We start from the raw sequence: 26,360 nt of genomic DNA on the forward strand, positions 1-26,360 counted from the left end.
GAAAATAGAGGGGAAATGTATCAGCTAATGTAATTGACAAAAAATGGAAGTTTATAACGACGTAATTGTTTTCATTTTTTCAAATTTTATACTGAAAGTCAGACTGAATTGTTTCTAGAATAAGAAACAAATTTCTGGTACCCATACAGCATTTTTCGCTCGTTCAGTCCGACAAAACATCCACATAACATTAATATTTCACGAAAGTGCTGAAGAAGGATATTCTAAATTCATCTACATTGTACGTGCATGTTTGCTTTCCACGGAGAATCAATATGAAAAATTAATAAATATTATGTTTTTATAGTGATTAAGATTATAAAACAATGTTGACTATGTTTGGCATGTTTTCTCTTAATTCTGTTTGTTTTGTTCATGTATCCTTGTGAATTTAATGGAATTTGATGCAACTGCCATACAAGTGAGAGGTTTAGCTAGCTATAAAACCGGTTCAATCCACCATTTTCTGCACACGAAAATGCCTATACAAAGTCAGGAATATGACAGTTGTTATCCATTCGTTTGATGTTTGGTCTTTTGATTTTGTCATTTGCTAATTTGCTAATGGAATTTTTTGTTATGAATTTTCCCCGGAGTTCAATATGTTTTTGGTTTTAACTTTTACAGTTTAAAAAATGACTGTAATATTTTTCTGTCTATGAAGAAATAACATAAAAAAAATGTGGTGCACACTGAATAACCCGCGTAGTGGGTTATTTTTACGTGTGCACCACATTGTTTATGCTATTTCGAATAGACAGCAACAATATTACAGTTATTTTTTATGATTTAATTCTAAATTCAATTTAACATGGTCACATGACTAGATTAGGTCTATGGGCTGATAAAAAAAAATAACGTCAGCCAATCAGAAGACGCCTTACCGATAATCAAAAATTAAATTGTAAAAAAAAATTATCACGTCTGTTCTAAACATCAGCAAAAAGCGTCCTCTGAATAATAAATGTTTCACCCTGAATTAGATAGCAACATTAATTTATACAAAATAAGACGTCAAATATCTTTTCTTTCTTACTTCTGATATGTTTTCTTCAACTTATTTTGCAGTTCTTTTAACTAGTTCTCTTACTTCTCATTCCTTTATGTTTGACAACAATTGCTATTTGATTGCGACCTATGGTTGAAATATTTCCCTCTATGTGACTTTCATGTATTGAAATCACGCTTTCAAAAGTGAAAATTTGAAAGATGTACATTTGTAGGATGTCGTCATTATAAGTGGCAGTTATTACGATATGCATATATGCATTGTTCTGCGAAAAACGCCCAAAAGACCACAAACAGAGCTAGCGTATAAATCAAAACATAAAAAAACTAAAGGCTGTGTCATTCGACACCTAGCGATAGCCGAGGGTGATCTTTTTTGCTGGTATGCCAAATGTACGACATTTCTTTCTCTGTGGCACTAATAATAACAGGCTTCCGGATTTTTCCATTTTCGAGTTTTCAAAATTAATTTTAATCATTTAGTTACGATTCCGTCAAATTCATTTTAAAATGCCAAAAGTTGGAGTAGTTGGGTAAATTACTTATAATATGTCATATTGTCATTAAAAAACGCTTTATACACTCTTAAAATACGTAATACACATCCTTACGTCATTTTGTCTATTTTAAATGCAATTGTATTTGTGAATACTATTTATAATTAAATATCTTAACAAAGAGAATCGTGTGTAACTTTAAATATCGGATTCTATAGACGTTTATACTATTATTGATCTATTTTTTACCTTAATTGTTAATTGCTTCACAGATGACCTGTTTATTGTAAAAAGATACCGTAGCGATGCAAACATTGAATTCCATATTTAAAAAAAACATTGCAATGATTTCGCAATAAATGAGTTTCATTTTAAATGGACCTAACAATTCGAATTCACAAACACTGATACAGTGAGTAGGCTGTTTTTACTTTATATATTATTTTCTTTAATAAATACTGCTGTGTACATGTATGTGTGTGCATTGTATAAAGCATAAATAAAGCAAAAAAGATTTATTTAAAGTCGGTTATACTTATAACAATACAACATAAGCTTTGTCGAGCTTTTATTCGACATACATATAGGACAAGCACGATACATAAAACATATAGCACATCATGCAAAATAAATAATGTTATCAAGCACAGCAATTAATACACAATTAAAGCATATAAGCAAACATAAAATGGAGATAAACTAACATGCATGCAATAGCTATTATAATGCACTTAAAGCAATTCAAGCATTAAGAACACAAATATAAAATTATGCCTAATAATTAAAAGCCAGAGTATACAAGATAAATAAAAAAAAAATGATCTTCAGAACCGCTCATTGAGATCTGCAGGAGGAACACTGACACGACCTGCCCTCCCAATTACCAGCCAAACTTTAAACTGACCCAATGGCGTTTCGTCCCGCATCTTATTTGGCAGTTCGTTCCAGAGTTTGACTCCTGCATATCTAAATGAGTGTAGCCCATGGGTAGTTGTCCTTACCCTGGTTGTTAAGTTAATATTATTTGTACACTTGTATACAGTGAGCGTCGACTACCGTCAAGTAATATTTGCACAAGAACATTCGGTGTCTAGTGATACAAGACCAGTTAAAGACAACACGTTAGTGACACATCTCCATTAATCCCGATAGGGAGTGTACATGGATGCCACTGTACCCTCGCAGCTTTCGAGGGGTTCTTCGGATATCGGAGGCATTTACCAGTACATACATACATACATGCTCTGTCCCTTTTAAAAGAACAGATTGTACAAATGCACGGGTGCATGAATTTAGGGAAAAGAATACAGGTCAAACAATTGTATCGACTGTTTAAAATGTAGTTATGGAATGACCATCATGCTCCATAAAACGGCATGCTTAGAAATACAATGCTTTTAAAATATGACAAAGTGGCGTCACATAAATAATAGATAAAAATGTCAAAATATGGGTACAGCAGTCAAAATTGTATTTAATCTTAATCACAATAAAAACAAACAAATATGGAACAAAGAGGCTCAAAAGGCATGTAGAAAAAGCACATCTTTCGCTTCACTTTCGTGTCGCCAATTAAGTTGACAATTTTTTCCACGTTCTACGTTCCTATTTACTTTTTTTTAAATGCCCCAGTTATGGGTATTATGTTTTTCGACCTGTGCGTCCGTTCGTTCGTCCACCCGTTCGTCTGTTTGTGTCGCTTCCGATTAATTTTTTCTGTCAATGTAGCTTTTTATGAAGTTTAAGTACAATCAACTTGAAACTTAGTAAACATGTTCCTAATGATATGGAATATCGCAATTTTAATACCAAATTAAAAGTTTTAACCCTGGCAATTTCACGATCCACTGAAACTAGAAAATGATAGTGCGAGTGGGACATCCATGTACCCTCATGTACAGTACTATGGACACAGTCTTGTTTATTTATCATTTCACTTTTCTCTTTTCAGTCTAGGTACCGATAGTTACATAGATATCCTAGACTTATGGAAGTTACTAACCGAAAACATCGCTTTCTTGAAATATCAATTGTGCTTTTGAGTACCTGCTTCATACATGGTAATGTATCTATACTATTAAACGAGAAGACCTCATTTTGGGTGTCGCTTAATTCTCTTCCTTCCACAATAAATCAATCATCATGCCTCTGTGTCCTATAGGTAACATGCATAGTCGCATTTGTCATCCATTCTTATGATTATTCAGATTGAGTTATTTTGGGAGAAAAATGACAAAAAAAGAGTCCGGAAATGATTCCGTCATCAGACTGACTTTTAGTCATAGATAAGACTTCCTGTTTGAAACGCAGATGGCAGTTAGGTCCGCTGCTATATGCCCTGAGGTAATCGGTGCCCTCAGGTAATCGTGGCAATAGTGCCCATATGCGTAGTAATAACATGATCTAAAAATAGAATAAACTAAAAATACATCATTGTACTTTCTATTTCGACTGACAGTATATGTGCGAAAAATAGGAGAAAACAGGAACACATACAATTTTTTACAATAAGTTACGACAAATAATTCACGAAAAAAATCCAAATAATTGGTTTATTTGTGATCATTGCAACGTGAACAGATATTTATTTAGTGAAACGTAAATGACTTAAAATAATTAAAAATAAAACACTTTTTGAATGGCGATTTAAACTTTTATAATAATAGTTGTCAAAAACTGGTTTCATAGAGATTTATGTAAATAAATGTATATATACAATAAACTATTAAAGAATAAAAGTTATCCACACATGCCCAAGGCAGCAGACATTTGATTTTCGGGGGGGGGGGGGGGCTATGTATTTTTTTCCTTCGGCGAAAGACAATATTTTTTTTTATTACATATAGTGGCAGAACAATTAGAAACAAACTTTAAAAAAAACCATAACCCCCCCCCCCCCCCCCCCCCCCTCTGAAAATGAAATGATTGCTGCCAAAGTTTCGTGAATGTCCTGTTGAAACTTTGACTATCATTGTGTTTGGTAATATATGACACTTACATATGGACAGATTACGCATATATTGATTTTGGTTACTTCTTTTAAAGTAACATAAGTAGAAAATGTTAACATTTAATAGATAGGTTATTAAAATCAGTCCATATTGTTCGACTGCATGAGGGGCAGTGGCGGATCCGTTCAATTTTTGTTTAAAAGGGGGAGTCCCTAATCCAGGACACAAGGAGGGGGTTCCAACTATATGTTCCCATTCAAATGCATTGATCTCCAAAAAAAAGGATTCCTATCCCCAGAACACCCCTGGACCCGCCACTGAGCTGTTACAAAAAATATCGCTATAAACTGTCACGGCATTATTTGAATTTAAGTGTACTGCATGCATCTTGCACTGTAAGATTAGCATTAACACTAAAGCAAAATTTGTTTGAAATGTATTTTATTTAAAGCTTCTTTGTGTACCATTCTTTGTTTATTCGAAAGGTGTAGTAGATATATATATATATATATACAACTCGTCTAAACATCAACCCAACAATGTTAGATCTGTAAATTTGCTTTCGCATATATATATATATATATATATACAACTATATATATATACAATTAAAATAGAAGAACCTAGATAACGATATGTATGCGTTCAATAATAATACATATAAAAAAGAAGCTGTGATATAAATCCCAATGAGACAACTGTCCACAAAAGGACACAGAAATTAACAACTGTAGGTCACCGTACGGCCTTCAACAATGAGCAAATTCCATATCGCATTGTCATCTATAAAAGGTTCATAAATAACAATGAAATCCAATTCAAACGAGAAAACTAACGGCCTTAATTATATAAAACAAATGAACAAAAACAAATATGAAGCACATACTAGTAAACAAACGACAACCACTGAATTACAGGCTCCTAACTTGGGGCAGGCACATACGTTTTTTTTTCTCATAAAAGTTGTACAAACAATCGATATGTGAAAAGTATTCCATCAATTATATCAAAGTATAAATAATCATAAATCTTTATCATTTAAGCAAAGCATACATTTATAGATCCGTATTTTACTCGATTGGCTTTACAATAGTTAATAATATATGACACTAACATATGGACAGATTACGCATATATTGATTTTGGTTACTTCTTTTAAAGTAACATAAGTAGAAAATGATAACATTTAATAGATAGGTTATTGAAAATCAGCCCATCTTGTCCGACTGCAAAAAGGGGGGTTCCTAATCCAGGACACAAGGAGGGGGTTCCAACTATATGTTTCCATTCAAATGCATTGATCTCCAAAAAAAGGGTGCCTATACCCAGAACACCCCTGGACCCGCCACTGTCCATTGTTCAACTACTAAATTGTCTGTTTTACTTACTAGTAAACTTGGTACAATAAAAAACCTGATAATAAATTGTTCAAACAAGGCCTTTGAAAATAGTGGAATTAATTACTTTTGGAGTGTGGAAAACTCGTTGGAAGTACTTGATGTATTGCATGCATATATTGGTGATTTCAAATCTGTTCAAAGTTTTGATTTTTCTACCTTATATACCACTTTGCCTCATATTCTTCTTAAAAAAAAAATCACATCCCTACTTAACTGGGCATTTAAAAAGTCGGAATGCGAGTACATATGTTCAAACTCTTTGCGATCATTTTTTAGTAGCAATAAACAAAAGAACTATGTCAATTGGACATGCTTTGATACTATTTATGCGCTTGAATTTTTATTTGATAACAACTTTAGAGATTCCGTATATCGTCAAGCTATTGGAATTCCAATGGGAACTAACTGTGAACCAATTATTGCGGACCTGTTTTTGCATTGTTACGAGTTACAATTTATGACTTAAATTAGCAAAGACCCATCAAAACAATATTTGATACAAAAATTTAACAATACTTTTAGATATTTGGATGATATATTGGCTCTCAATAATAACGACTTCCGTATGTATACTTAGTCTAAAGAAATTTATCCTGTAGAACTTACTTTAATTAAAGCTAATGATAACAATGACCACTGCCCTTTCCTCGATCTTGATATCTATATCATAAACGGGAAGATTAATACAAAAATTGTTGATAAGAGAGATATTTTTTTCATTTCCTATTGTTAATTATCCATTTGTAGATGGTGACGTTCCCTTGTCATCATCTTATGGTGTTTATATATCTCAACTTGTACGATTCTCTCGTGTATGTAACAACGTATTAGATTTTAGCGAGAGAAATTTATGTATTACTAAAAAATTATTACACCAGGGTTTTCGATATCACAAACTGGTCAAAACATTTACTAAATTTTATCATCGGTACAAGGAAAAAGTTCGTAAATATAACTCAACATGCAGACATCTTATACGTTCAGGTATTTCACATCCAATTTTTCATGGAAATATTCTATACAAAGAACAAAAATGTCAGTATTCTCCTCAGAAACTAACAAAACCTTTAAATAGACTTATTAAAAAGGGATATAGTTACGATACTGTTGTCAGGTCATTAAAGATTGCATATTTTGGCTTTAATATTGATTCACTGATAGAGTCTTTGAATCGGAACTAAACACATCTTTTTCTAAAAAACAGTTGTTGGCATGACACGGTTTATGTTCTTCTCATATATTTTATGATAGTATGATACTAAACCCCTAACGGGAGGAATTGTACCTGATATTCATATGATAAACACAAAATCTTTCAATCAGTTTAATTGAGGTCTGGAGCTGGCATAGAAGTTAACTGCTAGTAGTCTTTTGTTCTTTATGTACTATTGTCATTTTATTTATTTTCTTTTGTTACATCTTTTGACATCGGACTCGGACTTCTCTTGAACTGAATTATAATGTGCGTATTGTTATGCTTTTACTTTTCAACACTGGCTAGATGTATAGGGTGAGGGTTGAGATCTCATAAACATGTTTAACCCCGCCGCAATTTTACGCATGTCACAAGTCAGGAGCCTCTGGCCTTTGTTAGGCTTGTATGATTTTAAATTTTAGTTTCTTGTGTATAATTCGGAGTTTAGTATGACGTCCATTATCACTGAACTATTATGCAAATTTTTAGGGGCCAACTGAAGGACACCTACAGCTGCGGGAATTCTCGCTACATTGGAGACCCATTGGTTGCCATCGGCTGTTGTCTGCTATATGGTCGGGTGGTTGACGCTTTGACATATTCACCATTTCCTTTCTCAATTTTAATAACTATGATTCTGATCTAATTTTGTATTCTATAATCGGCATCTATATATTTACACTACAAATATACAACTCTCAGTCTATGGCTGCACGTGCTGATCTTATCTATATTCATGCATAATATTCATTTGCTGTGTATGAGTATCAAAATCGTATCATACGCGATGATGACCAGCCAGTACACACTGTACGGATTTTATTCACCAGTATCAAAAAAGAGAAACATTGCAGTACGAACAGTAATATATTTTTTTTCATTTGACATTACATCATATAGTATATAACTGCTTTTTAAAATGTTGATTGTCTTAATCAATCTTATTTGAGAGATGTTGGATATTTTCAAGGAAAAACCTCACATCTCCAGTTAACTTTTGTACATGGTCAGATAACCTTAGGTCATCTCTAAATTACTGTGTATTTCCTGTATCTCAGATCATATCTATGATTGCTCACATGGTGAGGTTACCTCAGGTCACCTCTGTATGATTGAACATTGTGAGGTTACCTTATATTTCCTCTGTATTGCTGTACATGGTGAGGTTACTCTGTATTACTGCACATACTCGTATTACCACACTTTGTATAAACTCTACAAAACACTATTTTTTAAGTTTTCCTCAGGGCACTTCTGCATTTCTATACATGGCCAAAAGCACATGTTAACTAATGTCATTTTTTGACTACTGTATATACATATGTAACCTCAGAATACCTCTGTATGTTAGAATATGGTGAGTTTACCTAAGGTCACAACTTCATGGTCATTGTAACAGCTCCATGTTACCACAGATAAACTTTGCAAAACGCTAATTTTCTACAAACCTCAGGTTACCACAATTGAATGTTCATAACTCCCTTCGCCAGCTTAGTCAGTCCAGATTACATCGATGTTCTTTTTTTTTCACGGACATGCTACCTCAGGTCATCTGTAAATTACTGTACATGACCAGGTTACCTCAGGTCATCTGTAAATTACTGTACATGACCAGGTTACCTCGGGTCATTTGTAAATTACTGTACATGACCAGGTTACCTCAGGTCATATGTAAACTACTAAACATGACCAGGTTACCTCAGGGAACCACTGTACTACTGTGCATGGTAAGGTTACCTCAGGGAACCATGGTACTACTGTGCATGATCGGGTTACTTCGAGGAACCATTGTTCTACTGTGCATGGTCTGGTTACCTCAGGGATCCATTGTTCTACTGTGCATGGTCATGTTACCGAAGGAACCATTGCACTACTGTGCATGGTCAGGTTATATTTACCTCAGGGAACCACTGTACTACTGTGTATGGTCAGGTTACCTCAGGGAACCATTGTACTACTGTGCAGTGTCAGGTTTCCCCAGGGAACCATTGTACTATTGATATGGTCAGGTTACTTCAGGGTACCATTGTACTACTGTGCATGGTCAGGTTACCTCAGGGAACCATTGTACTTCTGTGCATGATCAGGTTACCTCAGGGAACCATTGTACTACTGTGCATGGTAAGTTACTTCAGGGAATCATTGTACTACTGTGCATGGTCAGGTTACCTCAGGAAACCATTGTACTACTGTGGCTGGTCAGGTTACTCAGGGAACCACTGTACAACTGTGCATGACCAGGTTACCTCCGGGAACCATTGTACTACTGTGCATGTTCAGGTTACCTCAGGGAACCATTGTACTTCTGTGTATGGCTATGTTACCTTAGGGAATCATTGTTCTACTGTACATGGTCATGGTACCTCAGGGAACCATTGTACTGTTGTGTATTGTGCGTTTACCTCAGGGAACCATTGTACTACTGTGCATAAACAGGTTACCTCAGGGAACAATTATACTACTGTGCATAGCCAGGTTACCTCAGGGAACAATTGTACTACTGTATATGTTTAAGTTACCTCAGGAAACCATTGAAATAATTTGCATTGTTATGTTACTCAGGGAACCACTGTATAAATATGCATGGTCAGGTAACCTCAGGAAAGCATTGTACTACTGTGCATTGCCAGGTTACCTCAGGGAGCCATTGTACTTCTGTGCATTGCCATGTCTCCTCAGGGAACCACTCTACTACTGTGCATGGTCAGGTTACCTCAGGGAACCATTCTACTACTGTGCATGGTAAGGTACCTCAGGGAATCATTGTACTACTCTGCATTGTCAGGTTTCCTCAGGAAACCATTGTTCTACTGTGCATTGTCATGTAACCTCATGGAACCATTGTACTTCTGTGCATTGTCATGTCTCCTCAGGGAACCACTCTACTACTGTGCATGGTCAGGTTACCTCAGGGAACCATTCTACTACTGTGCATGGTAAGGTACCTCAGGGAATCATTGTACTTCTCTGCATTGTCAGGTTTCCTCAGGGAACTTTTGTTCTACTGTGCATTGTCATGTAACCTCAAGGAACCATTGTACTACTGTGCATGGTAGGTAACTCAGGGAATCATTGTACTACTCTGCATGGTCAGGTTACTTCAGGGAACAATTGTACTACTGTGCATGGTAAGTCATTAGGGAATCATTGCACTACCGTGCTTGGTCAGGTTACTTCAGAGAACCATTGCACTACTGTGCATTATCAGATTACTTCAGGGAACCATTGAACTACTGTACATGGTCAGTTTATCTCAGAGAACCATTGTACTTCTGTGCATGGTCAGGTTACCGAGGGAACCATTGTGCTTCTGTGCATGGTCAGGTTACCTCAGGGAACCATTGTGCTTCTGTGCATTACCAGGTTTCCTCAGGGAACCATTGTACTACTGTACATGGTCATGTTACCCCAGGGAACCATTGTACTACTGTACATGGTCAGGTTACCTCAGGGAACCACTGTACAACTGGGGATGGTCAAGTAACCCCAGGGAACCATTATACTAATCTGCAGGGAACCATTGTACTGTGTATGGTCAGGTTACTTAAGTGAACCATTGTACTACTGTGCATGGTAGGTTACACCAGTTAACCACTATACAACTGGGCATTGTCAGGTAACCTCAGGGAACCATTGTTCTGCTGTGCAGGGAACCATTTTACTATTGTGCATGTTAAAGTCTCCTCAGGGAAACGTTGTTCTACTGTGCATGGTCATGGTACCTCAGGGAATCATTGTACTGTTGTGTATTGTGAGTTTACCTCAAGGAATCATTGTACTACTGTGCATGGTCAGGTTACCTCAGGGAACCATTGCACTACTGTGCATGGCTAGGTTTCTTCAGGGAACCATTGTATTACTGTGCATGGTAGGTAACTCAGGGAATCATTGTACTACTCTGCATGGTCAGGTTACTTCAGGGAACAATTGTACTACTGTGCATGGTAAGTAATTAGGAAATCATTGCACTACCGTGCATGGTCAAGTTACTTCAGAGAACCATTGCACTACTGTGCATTATCAGATTACTTCAAGGAACCATTGAACATGGTCATGTTACCTCAGGGAACCATTGTACTACTGTGCATGGTCAGTTTATCTCAGGGAACCATTGTACTACTGTGCATGGTCAGGTTACTGAGGGAACCATTGTGCTTCTGTGCATTGTCAGGTTACCTAAGGGAACCATTGTGCTTCTGTGCATTATCAGGTTTCCTCAGGGAACCATTGTACTACTGTACATGGTTATGTTACCTCAGGGAACCACAGTTCTACTGTACATGGTCAGGTTACCTCAGGGAACCATTGTACTACTGTGCATTGTCATGTTATTTCAGGTGACCATTGTACTACTGTGCATTGTCAGGTTTCCCAAGGGAATCATTGTACTACTGTACATGGTCAGGTTACTGCAGGGAACCATTGTACTTCTGTGCATTGCCAGGTTACCTCAGGGAACCATTGTACTACTGTGCATGGTAAGTTTATGTCAGGGAACCATGGTACTACTGTGCATGGTCAGGTTACCTCAGGGAACCATATTGTACTACTGTGCATGGTCAGGTTACCTCAGGGAACCATATTGTACTACTGTGCATTGTCAGGTTTCCTTAGGGAACCATTGCACTACTGTACATGGTCATGTTACCTCAGGGAACCACTGTACTACTGTGCATGGCCAGGTTACCTCAGGGAACCATTGTTATACTGTGCATTGTAATGTTACCTCATGGAACCATTGTTCTACTGTGCATGGTCAGGTTTCCCCAGGGAACATTGTACTACTGTACATGGTCAGATTACTTTAGGGAATCATTGTACTTCTGTGCATGGTCAGGTTACCTCAGGGAACAATTGCACTACTGTGCCTGGTCAGATTACTTCAGGAACCATTGTACTACTGTGCATAGTAGGTTTCCTCAGGGAATCATTGTACTAATGTGCATTGTCAGGTTACCTCAGGGAACCACTGTACAATTGTGCATGGTCAGGTTACCTCAGTGAACCACTGTACAACTGTGCTTGGTCAGGTTATTCATAAAGATAGACAAGAATGAGATTTACAGATAATTTAGTAGACTGAATTTGTTTCTGAACTCATTTTTTTTCTGTTTGTTTATAGGTTTATTGTGAATGGAAACATAAATATAGACTTTAAAAAAAATCTTTTTGGGATATCATTCCAGGAAAGTGGAAGGATATCATGTTTACTTGAAGTGGTGATGTCTAGTAAAAATAGCAAACAAAAAGAAAAAAAAATGAGTTGACTTCACGATTGCGTAACATTTTATTCTTCGAGGCAAGACCCCCTTTTTCAATTTGGTACATACATGATATGAACATGAATTTTTTTTCTAAGATCAGCTGTTTTGCATGTAAGCCTATGGAGCAGTCAATAACAAGACTGCAACCTTATGTTAATTTGATTTGAATCTATTATATTTGTTGTTATTTTTTGGGTTACCTGAGGTAATCCTGTTATGAAAGAATACTTCGTAGATACTTTGCTGGTATATGCATTTATGCTGTAATTACACAATTTCTTAATTTAAAATGTAGGGCTTCATAGATTTGTATTGTTTATGCGATTATATGTAAATTTTACATGAGTTCGCTTGAGTTAAATGGGTTGTATTTGGTGTTATAATTGGGGTTACCTGAGGTAACCCTGTCATGAATGAATACTTCGTAGATACTTTGCTAGTCTTTACATTAATTGTAATAAACCAACTTATTCATTTTGAATGTAGGACTTCATTGAAGTTATATTGTTTATGGGATATATATGTAAAGGTGATCTTAAATAACTTCAGTTAAGTGGGTTATATTTGCAATTATATTTGGGGTTACCTAAGGTACCCCTGTTATGAAAGAATGCTTATTAGATAGTTTGCTAGTGTAAACATTTATGTTGTAATCACACAATTTCTTTATTTTACATGTAGGACTTCACTGATGTAAATTGCTTACGCGATATTTAGAAAATGCGATCTGTCTTAACTCGATTTGAATGGATTATACTTGTAGCTATTTTATGGGTTACCTGAGGTAACCCTGTCATGACAGAATACTTAGTAGATACTTCGTTAGTATATGTATTTATAGTGTAATAAACCAACTTCTTCATTTTCAATGTAGGAATTCATTGAAGTTATATTGATTATTCGATGTAAATGTAAAGATGATCTGAATTAACTTGAGTTAAATTGGTTGTAATTGCTGTTATTGCTTCGGTTACCTCAGGTAACCCTGTTATGAAAAAATATAAGAAGATACTATGCTAGTGTAAACATTTGTATTTGAATCACACAATTTCTTAATTTAAAAATGTAGGACTTCATAGATTTGTATTTTTTATTTGATGTTATTGTTATGGTTACCCGGGGTTATCCTGTCATGTTAGAATACTTTGTAGATAGTTTTCAAGAATATACATTTAAGTTGTAATAAACGATTTACTTTTTTATAAATTTGAACTTCATAGATGTGTATTGTTAATATGATATTTAGGAAAAACTTTATTTGAATTGATTATATTTACTGTTATTTTTGGGGTTACCTGAGGTAGCCCTGTTATGAAAGAATACTTCGTAGATACTTTACTGGTTTATGCATTGATGTTGTAATTACACAATTTCTTATTTTAAAATGTAGGACTTCATAGATATTTATTGTTTACGCGATGTATACATATATGTTACCTGAGTAAACTTGAGTCACAAAAGGGTTGTATTTGTTGTTATTATTAGGTTACCTGAGGTAACCCTGTCTCTCATGTAACCCTGTAATGAATGAATTCTTCGTAGATACTTTGCTAGTGTTTACATTAATTGTAATAAACAAACTTCTTTATTTCAAATGTAGGACTTTATGAAAGTTGTATTGCTTATGTGATGTACATGTAAAGATGAACTCAGTTAACTTCAGTTAAGTGGGTTATATTTGTAAGTATGTCTTGATTACCTCAGGTACCCATGACATGAAGAATGCTTTTTAGAAAGTTTGCAATTGTAAACATTTATATTTCTTTGTTTTAAATGTAGGACTTCATATATGTGTATTGCTTATGTGATATACCGGAAAGGCGACTAAAGTTAACTTGATATGAATGGATAATACTTGTTGCTATTTTATGGGTTACCTGAGGTAACCCTGTCATGACAGTATACTTAGAAGATACTTTGCTAGTATATGCATGTATGGTGTAATAAACCAACTTCTTCGTTTTTAATGTAGAAATTCATTGAAGTAATAATGTTTATGTAATGTATATGTAAAGGTGATCTGAATTAACTTGAGTTAAATAAGTTTTATTTGTTGTTATTGTATTGGTTACCTCAGGTAACAATGCTATGAAAGAATTCTTAGTATATACTTTGTAAGTGTATACGTTTATTTTTTAATTACACAATTTCTTAATTTAAAAATGTAGGACTTTATAGATTTCTATTGTTTATGTGATGCATATATATTTAGAGGTGATACCTGAGTTAACTTGAGTTAAATGGGTTGTATTTGTTGTTATTATTGGGTAACCTATGGTAACCTGTAATGAATGAATTCTTCGTAGATACTTTGCTATTGTTTACATTAATTGTAATAAACATACTTCTTTATTTCAAATGTAGGACTTCATGAAAGTTGTATTGTTTATGTGATGCCCATATAAAGGTGACCTCAGTTAACTTCAGTTAAGTGGCTTATATTTGTAATTATATCTGGGGTTACCTCAGGTACCCATGTTATGAAGAATGCTTTTAGATAGTTTGCTAGTGTAAACATGTTGTAATCAGACAATTTCTTTATCTTAAATGTAGGACTTCATAGATGTGTATTGTTTATGTGATATATCTGAAAGGCGACTTAAGTTAACTTGATATGGATGGAAAATACTTGTTGCTATTTCATGGGTCACCTGAGGTAACCCTGTCATGACAGAATATTTAGTAGATACTTTGCTAGTATATCCATTTATGGTGTAATAAACCAACTTCTTCATTTTAAATGTAGGAATTCATTAAAGTTATATTGTTTATGTGATGTATATGCAAAGGTGATATGATTTTACTTGAGTTAAATAGGTTGTATTTGTGGATATTGTATTGGTTACCTCAGGTAACCCTGCTATGAAAGAATTCTTAGTAGATACTTTGCTAGTGTATACATTTGTATTGTAATTCCACATTTTTTTAGTTTGAAATGTAGGACTTCATAGATTTGTATGGTTTATGTGATGCATATATATTTAAAGGTGACCTCAGTTAACTTAAGTTAGATGGGTTATCTTTGTTGTTATTGTTATGGTTACCTCAGGTAACCCTGCTATGAAAGAATTCTTAGTATATACTTTGTAAGTGTATACTTTTATATTCTAACTACACAATTTCTTAATTTAAAAATGTAGGACTTCATAGATTTGTATTGTTTATGTGATGCATATATATTTAAAGGTGATACCTGAGTTAACTTGAGTTATATGGGTTGTATTTGTTGTTATTGTTATGGTTACCTGAGGTCACCCTGTAATGAATGAATTCTTTGTAGATAATTTGCTATTGTTTACATTAATTGTAATAAACAAACTTCTTTATTTCAAATATAGGACTTCATGAAAGTTGTATTGTTTATTTGATGCATATATATAAAGGTGACCTCAGTTAACTTGAGTTAGATGGGTTATCTTTGTTATTATTGTTATGGTTACCTGAGGTAACCCTGTAATGAATGAATCCTTCGTAGACACTTTGCTAGTGTTTACATTAATGGTAATAAACAAACTTCTTTATCTTAAATGTAGGACTTCATGAAAATTGTATTGTTTATGTGATGCACATGTAAAGGTGACCTCAGTTAACTTCAGTTATGTGGGTTATATTTGTAATTATGTCTGGGGTTACCTCAGGTACCCATGTTATAGAGAATGCTTATTAGATGGTTTGCTAGTGAAAACATTTATGTTGTAAACAAACAATTTCTTTATTTTACAAGTAGGCCTCATAGATGTGTATTTTTTATGTGATATATCGGAAAAGAGACTTTAGTTAACTTGATATCAATGGATAATACTTGTTGCTATTTTTTGGGTTACCTGAGGTAACCCTGTCATAACAAAATACTTAGTAGATACTTTGCTAGTATATGCAGTAATGCTGTAATACACCACTTTCTTCTTTTGTTATGTAGAAATTCATTGACATTATATTGTTTATGTGATGTATATGTAAAGGTGATCTGAATTAACTTGAGTTAAGTAGGTTGTATTTGCTGTTTTTGTTTGGGTTACTGCAGGTTAAAAAGAAAGAATTTTTAGTACATACTTTGCTAGTGTATACATTTATATTTTAATTACACAATTTCTTAATTTAGAATGCAGAACTTTATAGATTTGTATTGTTTATGTGATGTATATATAAAGTTACCTCAGTTGACTTGAGTTTAATGCAGGTATTTGTTGTTATAATTGGGGTTACCTCAGGTAACCCTGTCATGAATAAATACTTCAGATCATTAATTGAACTTTTCTTAAAAAAAAAGTTTATAATTTTAACAGCCATCCCTACCCTACACGTACATACGAAATGAATGATCGGGGAATACAAATACTTAAATCATTTGGGAAGTTTGTTGACATCTTTGGTATATGGTCACATTAAAATTTGGTATTAAGATCTATCTAAATAAGAACTATATTTTCGTGCGTATTTAATCAATGACGCATTACCACGATTACCTCAGGGCACCGATTACCTCAGGGCATACAGCAGCGGACCTAACTGCCACCTGCGTTTGAAACATGCACAAATAAGAAAAATAGATAAGCCAATCAGAGCGTTCTCCATATAATGGTGTTTAGATCGCAAGAACCATAACTATTATACCTCCTTAGAGAGGACAATTATTGTTCGCGTTTATCTACATGTAAACTACGATTATACTTCTTTAATATATAGGGAATCTCGGTATTCTGTCTACTATTTTTTTTTAAATGTTTACTATTCAAGGGGTCATACCAGTTGCATTTATATTAAAATAAGTAAAACATGTGCCACAAGTACAACCAATCGTAGAGCGTTCTCCATATCATGGTGTTTAGATAGCAAAAATTACAACTATTATATCCTTTAGAGATGACAAATATTTTTCGCGTCTACTTTAATATATAGAGACTCTTTGTATTCTGTCAGGGAATTTCTATATATAATTTATTGTTAAAAAGGGTAAATAGTGAATTGGCAAAAATGAAAGTAAGTTAGAGATTAGAGGGAGGCAGTACCTTTTTCGCGGCGTCAAGATCGGGTGTTTTTAAGCTCGGGATTTGGGGATTTTCGATTTCGGGATTTCTTTAAATTCTGCATCTCGGGATTTCATGGTTTCAACCCGGGATCGATTTCGGGATCAGGACCCCTCCGATCGACAACCCCTCAAATTAGCCTTAGTCGGTATTAGTCATTTACTGAATCAAATCCTACCATTGGCATGTTAATAAGGCTCTCAAGCACTGATGGGTTGTCATAGAAGCATATTTTTTAGACTAATAATGATCAATATATAAGCAGTTACATTTAACGGTGCAAATTTTTAATTTCATTTGACTTTTACCAAAAGAAGCATTGTAGCAAAGGATAAGAATAATTGTGGTCGTAGGCCAGAAACACGAATATAATTGAATTTAACAGAAAGGAAACAAATATCGGACTTTGGAAAAAGGGAGATACCTTTTATTTTATTCTCAATACATAATACCTTTTACAAAAAAATCATCCTACAACAGTTCACAAGCTGTATATGCCCGCGATTTCGCGGGTGTGTTCTAGTATTTATTATGATAGATCAGCTAGACTGGAAAAATATTGTTTGAAATTTTCAAATTCATGCGATTCCTTCAGTTTTTATTTTTACTCCTTAATTCACTCCAGTTGCCAACCAGACGAGCCACCCACATTTTCAGTATTGTGTTATCTAACCCGAGAGGTACATTATTGCCCAATTTGATTATTCTACCGTTAGAAAAAGTGTGATTCCAATTTGCACTGACGAGTAATGCAAATTAATCAAAGAACATGTTTTTATTTATCCCTTCTTGAACACATTCATCTATAATTTGGTCTATTTTAGAATTACTAATGAACGATGTTGTTTTTCAGCCTTTAAACAGATACATATTATTTATTGTACGTAATCTACAAGCAATTCTCCAAAATCAAAGGTTTTCACCAAACAAAATAATATATTTACCTTGATTTGTTGAGGATAGACTTCATTCCACTACATACAGTTATCGTTCTTGTGGGCTAGATATCAACTAGCCTTGAACATCTTCAATTGAATACTTTAACAACCTCAATGTAATTGTCATTCTTGTAAATACCTGTGATTGACTGCTTACATGTATAAGGGAAACCAGTATTTCAAACAATTTTTACGTTTAATTTGCTTGTTATAAGGCAAGGGTGAGTGGGAAGGGATAAAGGGCCATTTTGAGCATAATCCGTTAATTGAAATAAAGGCTGATAAAATTGCGATGAAAATAATAATAAAAAAAGCACTCCCAGACTCCAACAACATACCTCCAAAGAAGTATATCGATTGCAGGGCATGCGCCCTATTAACATAAACTCATGCTCTCAATTCGGATAAACAAGAACTCCGGCTCCAGTTCTCGTAATCACATCTATTTGCTCATTGCAACGTGAAATCAATCGAAAAATTGCATTAATTGGTCCGAGACCATAATTATTTCGCAGTGCAAATCAAAAAATTCCAACCTGCGCTTTCTCAATAATTTTTTACGGTGTGTTGTACTACTTTTGGGACAAATTATATCAAAATTATAGAAAACTTCATCGACTCTAATTGAAAATATGGACACTTTTATGTTAAGGGGTCTTGCAATCTTTTGACAGCTTCCGAAGTGCTAATTTTTAATCTTTTTCAACTTTTTCAACCACTGACCTGTATTCAGTGGTTGTCTATTGTTTATGTATTACATAATTGTTGTTCGTTCATTTTTTTAATATACAACAAATGAATGAAAAACAAATATGTTATAACACATCAACAAACGACAACCCAGACAGTTTTTTTTTTTTATTTTTTTTTTTATTATGTCTCTATGTTTTTAAATTTTGATTTTTATAATCATGGTCATTGAAGTTTACAAATGATATGAATTTCAACTTTTGTAGTTTGTGGAGATTGTGCAGGTCTTGTATCCACTCTTATAGCGGATTTTTACAGTTATAAGACCGTCACTACTGACGGGTATCCATCACCTTATGCAAAGTAAGTGGTACCATTAAAATTTTTAACTGGATGTTACATGTCTCCAGATTGGCTTAAAGTTTGGTTTTTCGTCTATCAGCTTGGAAAAAAACAATGGAAATACGAATTAAACATTATAGATTGTTTATTTAGTGTGCACATGATGGATGTTATTTCTTCATTGAAATATTACAGTCATTCTGTGAATCTTAGCAAGTTACCGCAGTTTTAGGTTTCAATCAATTCACGAGTACCCACAACATACATGTATAAACATACCTTAATTACAAAATATATTCTACAAGTGAGGAAAGTTGAATCACTAAAAAATTCTATGTCAGAGTTAGAACTAATATTTCTAGAGAATTGTATTATATTGACCTTATTTTCTGTCAACATTTTTGGTGAAAATGCAAGCTATGCAAATTATCAGTGCAAGAAGAGGGTAATTTTCGCAAAATGTCAAAGGTCATCGCAAATTGCAAATATGATTGGGAATGGAAACGAGGAATGTATCCAAGAGACAACAAACTGATCAAAGAGCAAACACAACAAAAGACCACCAATTGTCTTAACATAGCTAAAGATCACCAAGGGTCTCAACACATCGAAAAAATCCCGCAACCAGAGGGTGTGTTCCACGGCCTCGGAGTTCAGTATTTTTGTGTTTTACTTTATACAGTATTTATATTGGTCGAAGCTGTTTTAATACCTTAACAATTAATGTTTTGCTGTTCTCGATTTTGTAATGTTTATTTGTCGTTAGGGTTACAATTAAGTAGAATCTTAAGTGTACATGTATCAATGCATGGTTTATGTTTATGCTTGAGAAAGAGTTACACAGATTAAGACGTTTTGCGGGAAAGTCAGTGGTTGGGTCAAATGGGGGTGTTTTAGAGGGATTCTTGTGTTTGGTATCGGAAAAATTCAGAGAACACCCACATCCAGTAAATAGTGTATTCGCTCTGGAGTATATAAGTGGGTGAGGAATACAATTCGGGTTATGTCGATATTCTTATTTAGAAGACCAATGTACAAGGGTAGGCACGTCACATAGCTGTAAGTGATACTGTCGGGGAAAACTTGTACTAGGAACAACTTGTACTTGGTACTGGTCTTACATAGGAAGTTGACAGAGCAGACTGTCCTGTTCGGAGGACAGGCTGTACAAGTAAGTACTGTCTGGTAGTGACAGAATGTCCCACTCGGAGGACAAGCTGTACCAGTACGTACTGTCTGGTAGTGACAGAATGTCCCACTCGGAGGACAGGCTGTACCAGTACGTACTGTCTGGTAGTGACAGAATGTCCCACTCGGAGGACAGGCTGTACCAGTACGTACTGTCTGGTAGTGACAGAATGTCCCACTCCGAGGACAGGCTGTACCAGTACGTACTGTCTGGTAGTGACAGAATGTCCTACTCGGAGGACAGGCTGTACCAGTACGTACTGTCTGGTAGTGACAGAATGTCCCACTCCGAGGACAGGCTGTACCAGTACGTACTGACTGGTAGTGACAGAATGTCCTACTCGGAGGACAAGCTGTACCAGCCATACTGACTTGAAGTGACAGATCGTCCTATCTACAGGACAGGCTGTTAGATTGTATTATAATTGTATAATATATTTGTCTGTTGTTACTTTATACCGGCAAAGAGCCCGTGTGCATATTTTAGTTCATTTAGCATTACATAGATACAGTTAGAGTTTTTAGTATTGCCGTATTGTTTATGGATACCTTGGATCCAAATAATTACTGGAACTGACGTTTAAGATGTAAACGCATTGTTATGTAAGCTGGGATCACTCATTCACGATTTTTACTGCCGTCCTTGACAGGATCATTCCCGATTAAATTTTGTCAAAAGTCTGATAAAGATCCTGTGAATCGTGGATGGAAATTAAATGGAGATTACGTTCCGACAGTACCTGATCATCCCGAATATGCCAACAGTTTTCGAACGGATAACTTCCGTCAGCGTCGGTTCACTGTCTGGCCACTGTCTGATATCTTTCGCATAACATTCGGTAAAGTCGGGACGCAGTCGTGACAGACTCGGTCGAATTTTACCTGGCGAAAAATACAGATCGGATTAGAAGCGTATTTAGAACGGGATTATCGGGACTAATTCGCTTAGAAACGGTTGAATATCGACGCTTCCTGAACACTATCTGATTGTTGTCGTGATCAAATAATTTTTTTCACAAATTTTAATTTAAGTTAGAATTTCCATCCACGATTCACAGGATCTTGATCAGACTTTTAATACATTTTAATCTGAAATGGTCCTGTCAAGGACGGTAAATAAAAACGTGAATGTGTGACCCCAGCTTAATACAATTTGTATATTTCGCCTGGAAAAATTCGACCGAGTCTGTCACGACTGCGTCCCGATTCTACCGAATGTAATCCAACAGAAATCAGACATTGACCAGACAGTCAACCGACGGCTGGCGTAAGTTATCTGTTCGAAAACTGTCGGCAAACTCGGGATGATCAGGTACTGTCGGGACGTTATCCTATCACGGTCCGCAATATCGCAATTGCAAACAGCTTTGTTTGGTCTCAGTCGTATTGTATTCTTTTATTGTCGTGACCTTGACGTAGATATCATTGACGAATTTCGTATTGATATCGGGACTGTTCCTGAACGATTTCAGCAAAAACGGTTCGCAATCGACAAGATCTGGATGCAATCTGGACTCAATCGGCAGAAAAACGGCAATGAAACATTACTCCAGATCATTCTCGTTCCACAGGACACCGTCCAGAATACACAGAACATTGTTAGGATTTTGATCCGATACAGCAGAATCTGTCACGACATAGGCATGATAGTAATCCGACTAGACGGAATCGGCTGAGTTTCCCCGAATGTTAAACTGGGGTCACACATTTAAGATTTTTACTGCCGTCTTTGACAGCACCATTCCCGATTATAATTTGTCAAAAGTCTGATCAAGATCCTGTGAATCGTGGATGGAAATTCAAACTTTAATTAAGATTTGTAAATAGAAATGTTTAATCACGACAACAATCAGATAATAATCAGGAAGCGTCGATATTCAACCGTTTACAAGCGAATTTGTCCCGATAATCCCGTTCTCAATCTGATTTTTATCTTTCGTATGGTAAAATTCGACCGAGTCTGTCACGACTGCGTCCCGAATGTAATCCGACAGAGATCAGACAGTGAACCGACGCTGACGGAAGTTATCCGTTTTAAAACTGTCTGCATATTTGAGATGATCATGTACTCTCGGAAAGCAATCCTATAACGGTCCGCTCTATTGCATTTCAAACGGCTTTGTCTGGTCACAGTCGCATATCATTCTGTAATTGTCGGGACTGTGCCGGAACGGTTTCGGCAAAACACGGTTCGCAATCGACAAGATCTGAATGCAATCTGGACTCAATGGGCAGAATCACATCAATGACAAATTTGTCCAGAGTATTCCCGTTCCACAGGACACCGTCCAGAATATACAGAATATTGTTAGGATTTTGTTCCGATACAGCAGAATCTGTCACGACATAGTCACGGTTGTAATCCGATTAGACAAAATCGGCTGAGTTTCCCCGAATGTTACGGTACGCACCTAACTGTCGAGGTGCTTCGCCGAACTATCCGGACCATTCCCGACCCGTAGGAATCAGTTAAGAACTTAAACGACTGCGTTCAGACAATGACAGGACATTCCAGATAATTGAGGATACAATGTAGTAATCCGACTTTTTTTACCTTTCGTGTCTTATCGCTGTCTGATCTCAAACGGGATCAATAATCGGCAATATGTGAAGCCTGTATTACGGGACGCACCTACAATGTATATAGCTAACTGTCCGGGTACTTTGCCGAACTATTCAGACCCTTCCCAACCCGTAGGAATCTATTACGAACTTATTAAACGACTGCGTTCAGACAATGATAGGACATTTAGATAATTGAGGATAGTAATCCGACTTTTTCTCTTTTCGTGTCGTATCGCGGTCTGATCTCAAACGCGAGCAATAATCGACAATGTGCGAACCCCGCATTACACGTTACATCTCCATCCCCTTGAATTTAAAACCGAAAAGCAGAATAAGTATATGTTGTTTGGTCATCAATATATAATAAAAGTTTGCGTAAGCTGCTAATACCAATGCTAAGAAAATAACGAAAATATATTCAAATTTGTGCGCATGTGTCAAGCTTATTTTGTAATAACTTAATAAGGAGGTCGTATTAAAAGATATTTGTTTTAAATTTCAGTTTTTTATACCATTGCAAATCTTCTTATTTCAGCTCTCTCACATGTGAATGGAAGATTGACTCGGGATTACCAGGGGACAAAGTTGCAATAAGTTTCCTCGCCTTTAATTTAGAAACATCCTTTGATAAATTGAGAGTGTATGATGGTATGTTGTATGTCTATATGTTCATCTGATTTAAGAGATATAGGAGTGCAAACTCTCCATCCAAGTAACACTTTATAATTCAGAAAGTGATTATAGGTCAAGATACGGCCTTCAACACGGAGCTTTTACATGAATGACAACTATCATTTCACAAAATTGAAATACTTTCAGTTACATATATGTCTACCATAAAAGAATTGTGTATTAACTTTGTGACATTCTAAATATAAGGCTCTACGCAATGAAGTACATATAAAATTTTTGAATAGACTTTTCATGACCTTTTATATAATGTAGGAAGCAGTTTGCAATGAACTGTATTTCCATTAGTAGGGTGCGATATGAAAAAAACATGATTATACATATAACATATTCCTCAAAGTTATACTCATTTTTTTTTTAAGAATTATATTTAATTCTTTAAATTCAATTGAAGATGAAATTCATTTTCTGATGGCATGTCCAGCCTTCGAACAACAACGACAAGTTAGCAAAATCTGCTATAAAAACATGTTCTCATATATTTAAAAAAAAAAGACATAAAATAGTTTATTTCAAAAAAGCTTGCTTGCGTGAAGTTTACTTGTAATCATTGTATATGCATGTACTATAGGCTTTATGGGCCGATTATTGGTTTAAGTATGTACATTTTAGGTGATAGTGCGTCGTCAAGTTTGGGGTCTACATATACAGGAAGTCTTGATGATAGATTTTACATATCGACTGGACAATACCTATTTTTGAGGTTTACGACTGACTTCTCTGTCACGTGGTCAGGCTTTAAAATACAGTATATCACCATTAAAGGTAAGAAACGTGTGTTAATTTCTTTTCGATTTTTTTTTTAGAATATTTGAAATTATTTCATATTGGTATGCCACTTTCGCTTGATTCGAACTTCTATTCTTTGTCAGCTATATTATTGTTAAACAAAAAGATGAGATTATAATCGAATTAAATTCAATTTAATCGAACAGACAGCCAATTAAACGATTTTATTCATTCCAACGATCAAGTTGGATTTTCAATTTCAGTCTTGATTTATGATCCATGTTTTAATGACGATATATACTAGTAGTTTATTCATTGCTCACTGCGTAAGGGTCTAGTTAAGGGATCTTCATTTCTGTAGTCTCTAAATTTTTCTCTTTTTATTCTTTATCTTTAAAATGATAGCTATTCTGTAATAACTTGCAAACTGTATACTGGACACTGTCCTTTTTTGAAACCAGTATATGTTTTCATAATTCTTGATCGTTTGCAGTTGTTCTCTCTTTTTCAGCACCTTGTTATTCTATGTTGGGATTTTATTTGCCCATTATTTTCTGTTCCGTAAACACCAACCACACCCTCCTTTATTTGTATGATATTTTACTTTTTCAGGCAGCATCATAAAGCCTAACTGCGCTGATAGCATAACTTTGGACGAATCTTCTGTAGACATCGAACACCAATATGCTTTACATACCTTCAGTTCGCCAATCACAAGTTTGTTGTTAGTGTTTACTTTGTTTGTTTGTTCGTTTGGTGTGTTAACATTTACGCTGTTGATTTTACCATTTGATAAGGAAATTTCCGTTCTTTTACTTTTTTTGTGTTTGATTTTTTAAAAATTAATAAGAAACTCATTTGCTTTGACTTTATTTTTTTAATTATGCTTGTTTTTCGTTGGTTTTTTTTTTGTGGTTGACAATACATGTCTCTTCAACGTCTCTATGTGGGATAAGGTAAAATTTCTCCTTCGGATAAACCAATCTTAATTCATTTCAACACGATATTTACTGAATAATATTAACATTTTGAATCTGCAACTTGTAATCCTTGAGGCACAAAATTTCAGCAGAAACTGTTTAGTGAGACGAAAGCAGTAACAGTCCACGTTAAATGAATTATGTACGTCAAATAGGGGAAATTTTCTGAAGATGTTGCTTTTGACGTAGATATCTCGTTAAATATTCAGCAAATTTCCACAATCATTAACCATGTATATTATAATATGATGATTTGCTGTAATATGTTTGTATCAATTACCCTTATGAACAAAATATATATAATATATGTATCATGTCAAAACGATCAAATTAATCAAATGTTTCTAGTTTGTAAACAAAGCCATGCGCAGAAGTACACGAATATCGACATTAAGGTTGTACATTAAAGTGGGCGGAGCTAATACATTTATAAAATGACTGTTTTCAGATGACATATGTTATTTTCATACGGTATAGGGACTTGAATATAAATTGAAAACGTATGACAGAATCAAATGATTTTAGCGAATAAAAGGTTAGAATGATTGTGTATAAAAAGAACACTCACTGTAAATAAATTTCAATATATACAAGGAGATGTAGTGAGACTGCACACAAAAACACAATACATGTACCATCAAAACAACTGTTTTTTGCATAACAGAATAATGTATTATGCGCGTTAATTAAACAAATCAACAGTTTTTATGAAACAAGTTATACTAGTAATCCAATATAATTATGTTTTATTTTCTTAGTTGTGAATGGACAATTAATTCGGCAGCAAATGCCCAATTCTCGATAAATATTGTATATACAGACTTTGACGATTTCTCAACCTACACTTGTGACCAGACAACGGAGTACGGCTTATCAGTATGGGAAGGTATGATAAT

General features: G+C 34.9%; 1 protein-coding gene across 1 annotated transcript in view; it reads left to right on the forward strand.

Moving 5' to 3' along the window:
- The first annotated feature begins 1,800 nt into the window (after positions 1–1,800).
- Positions 1,801–26,360, forward strand: part of LOC134697899 (cubilin-like) — a 40,996-nt gene continuing 16,436 nt past the window's right edge. Inside the window, exons 1-7 of the mRNA XM_063560185.1 lie at positions 1,801–1,917; positions 3,457–3,565; positions 19,237–19,333; positions 23,601–23,713; positions 24,368–24,520; positions 25,097–25,208; positions 26,223–26,350. Of these exons, the coding sequence (XP_063416255.1) occupies positions 3,493–3,565; positions 19,237–19,333; positions 23,601–23,713; positions 24,368–24,520; positions 25,097–25,208; positions 26,223–26,350 (676 nt within the window). The 5' untranslated portion in view covers positions 1,801–1,917; positions 3,457–3,492. The remainder of the gene's footprint in view (positions 1,918–3,456; positions 3,566–19,236; positions 19,334–23,600; positions 23,714–24,367; positions 24,521–25,096; positions 25,209–26,222; positions 26,351–26,360) is intronic.

Source organism: Mytilus trossulus, chromosome 14, assembly GCF_036588685.1.
Source record: "Mytilus trossulus isolate FHL-02 chromosome 14, PNRI_Mtr1.1.1.hap1, whole genome shotgun sequence".
Taxonomy (NCBI): Eukaryota; Metazoa; Mollusca; class Bivalvia; order Mytilida; family Mytilidae; genus Mytilus; species Mytilus trossulus.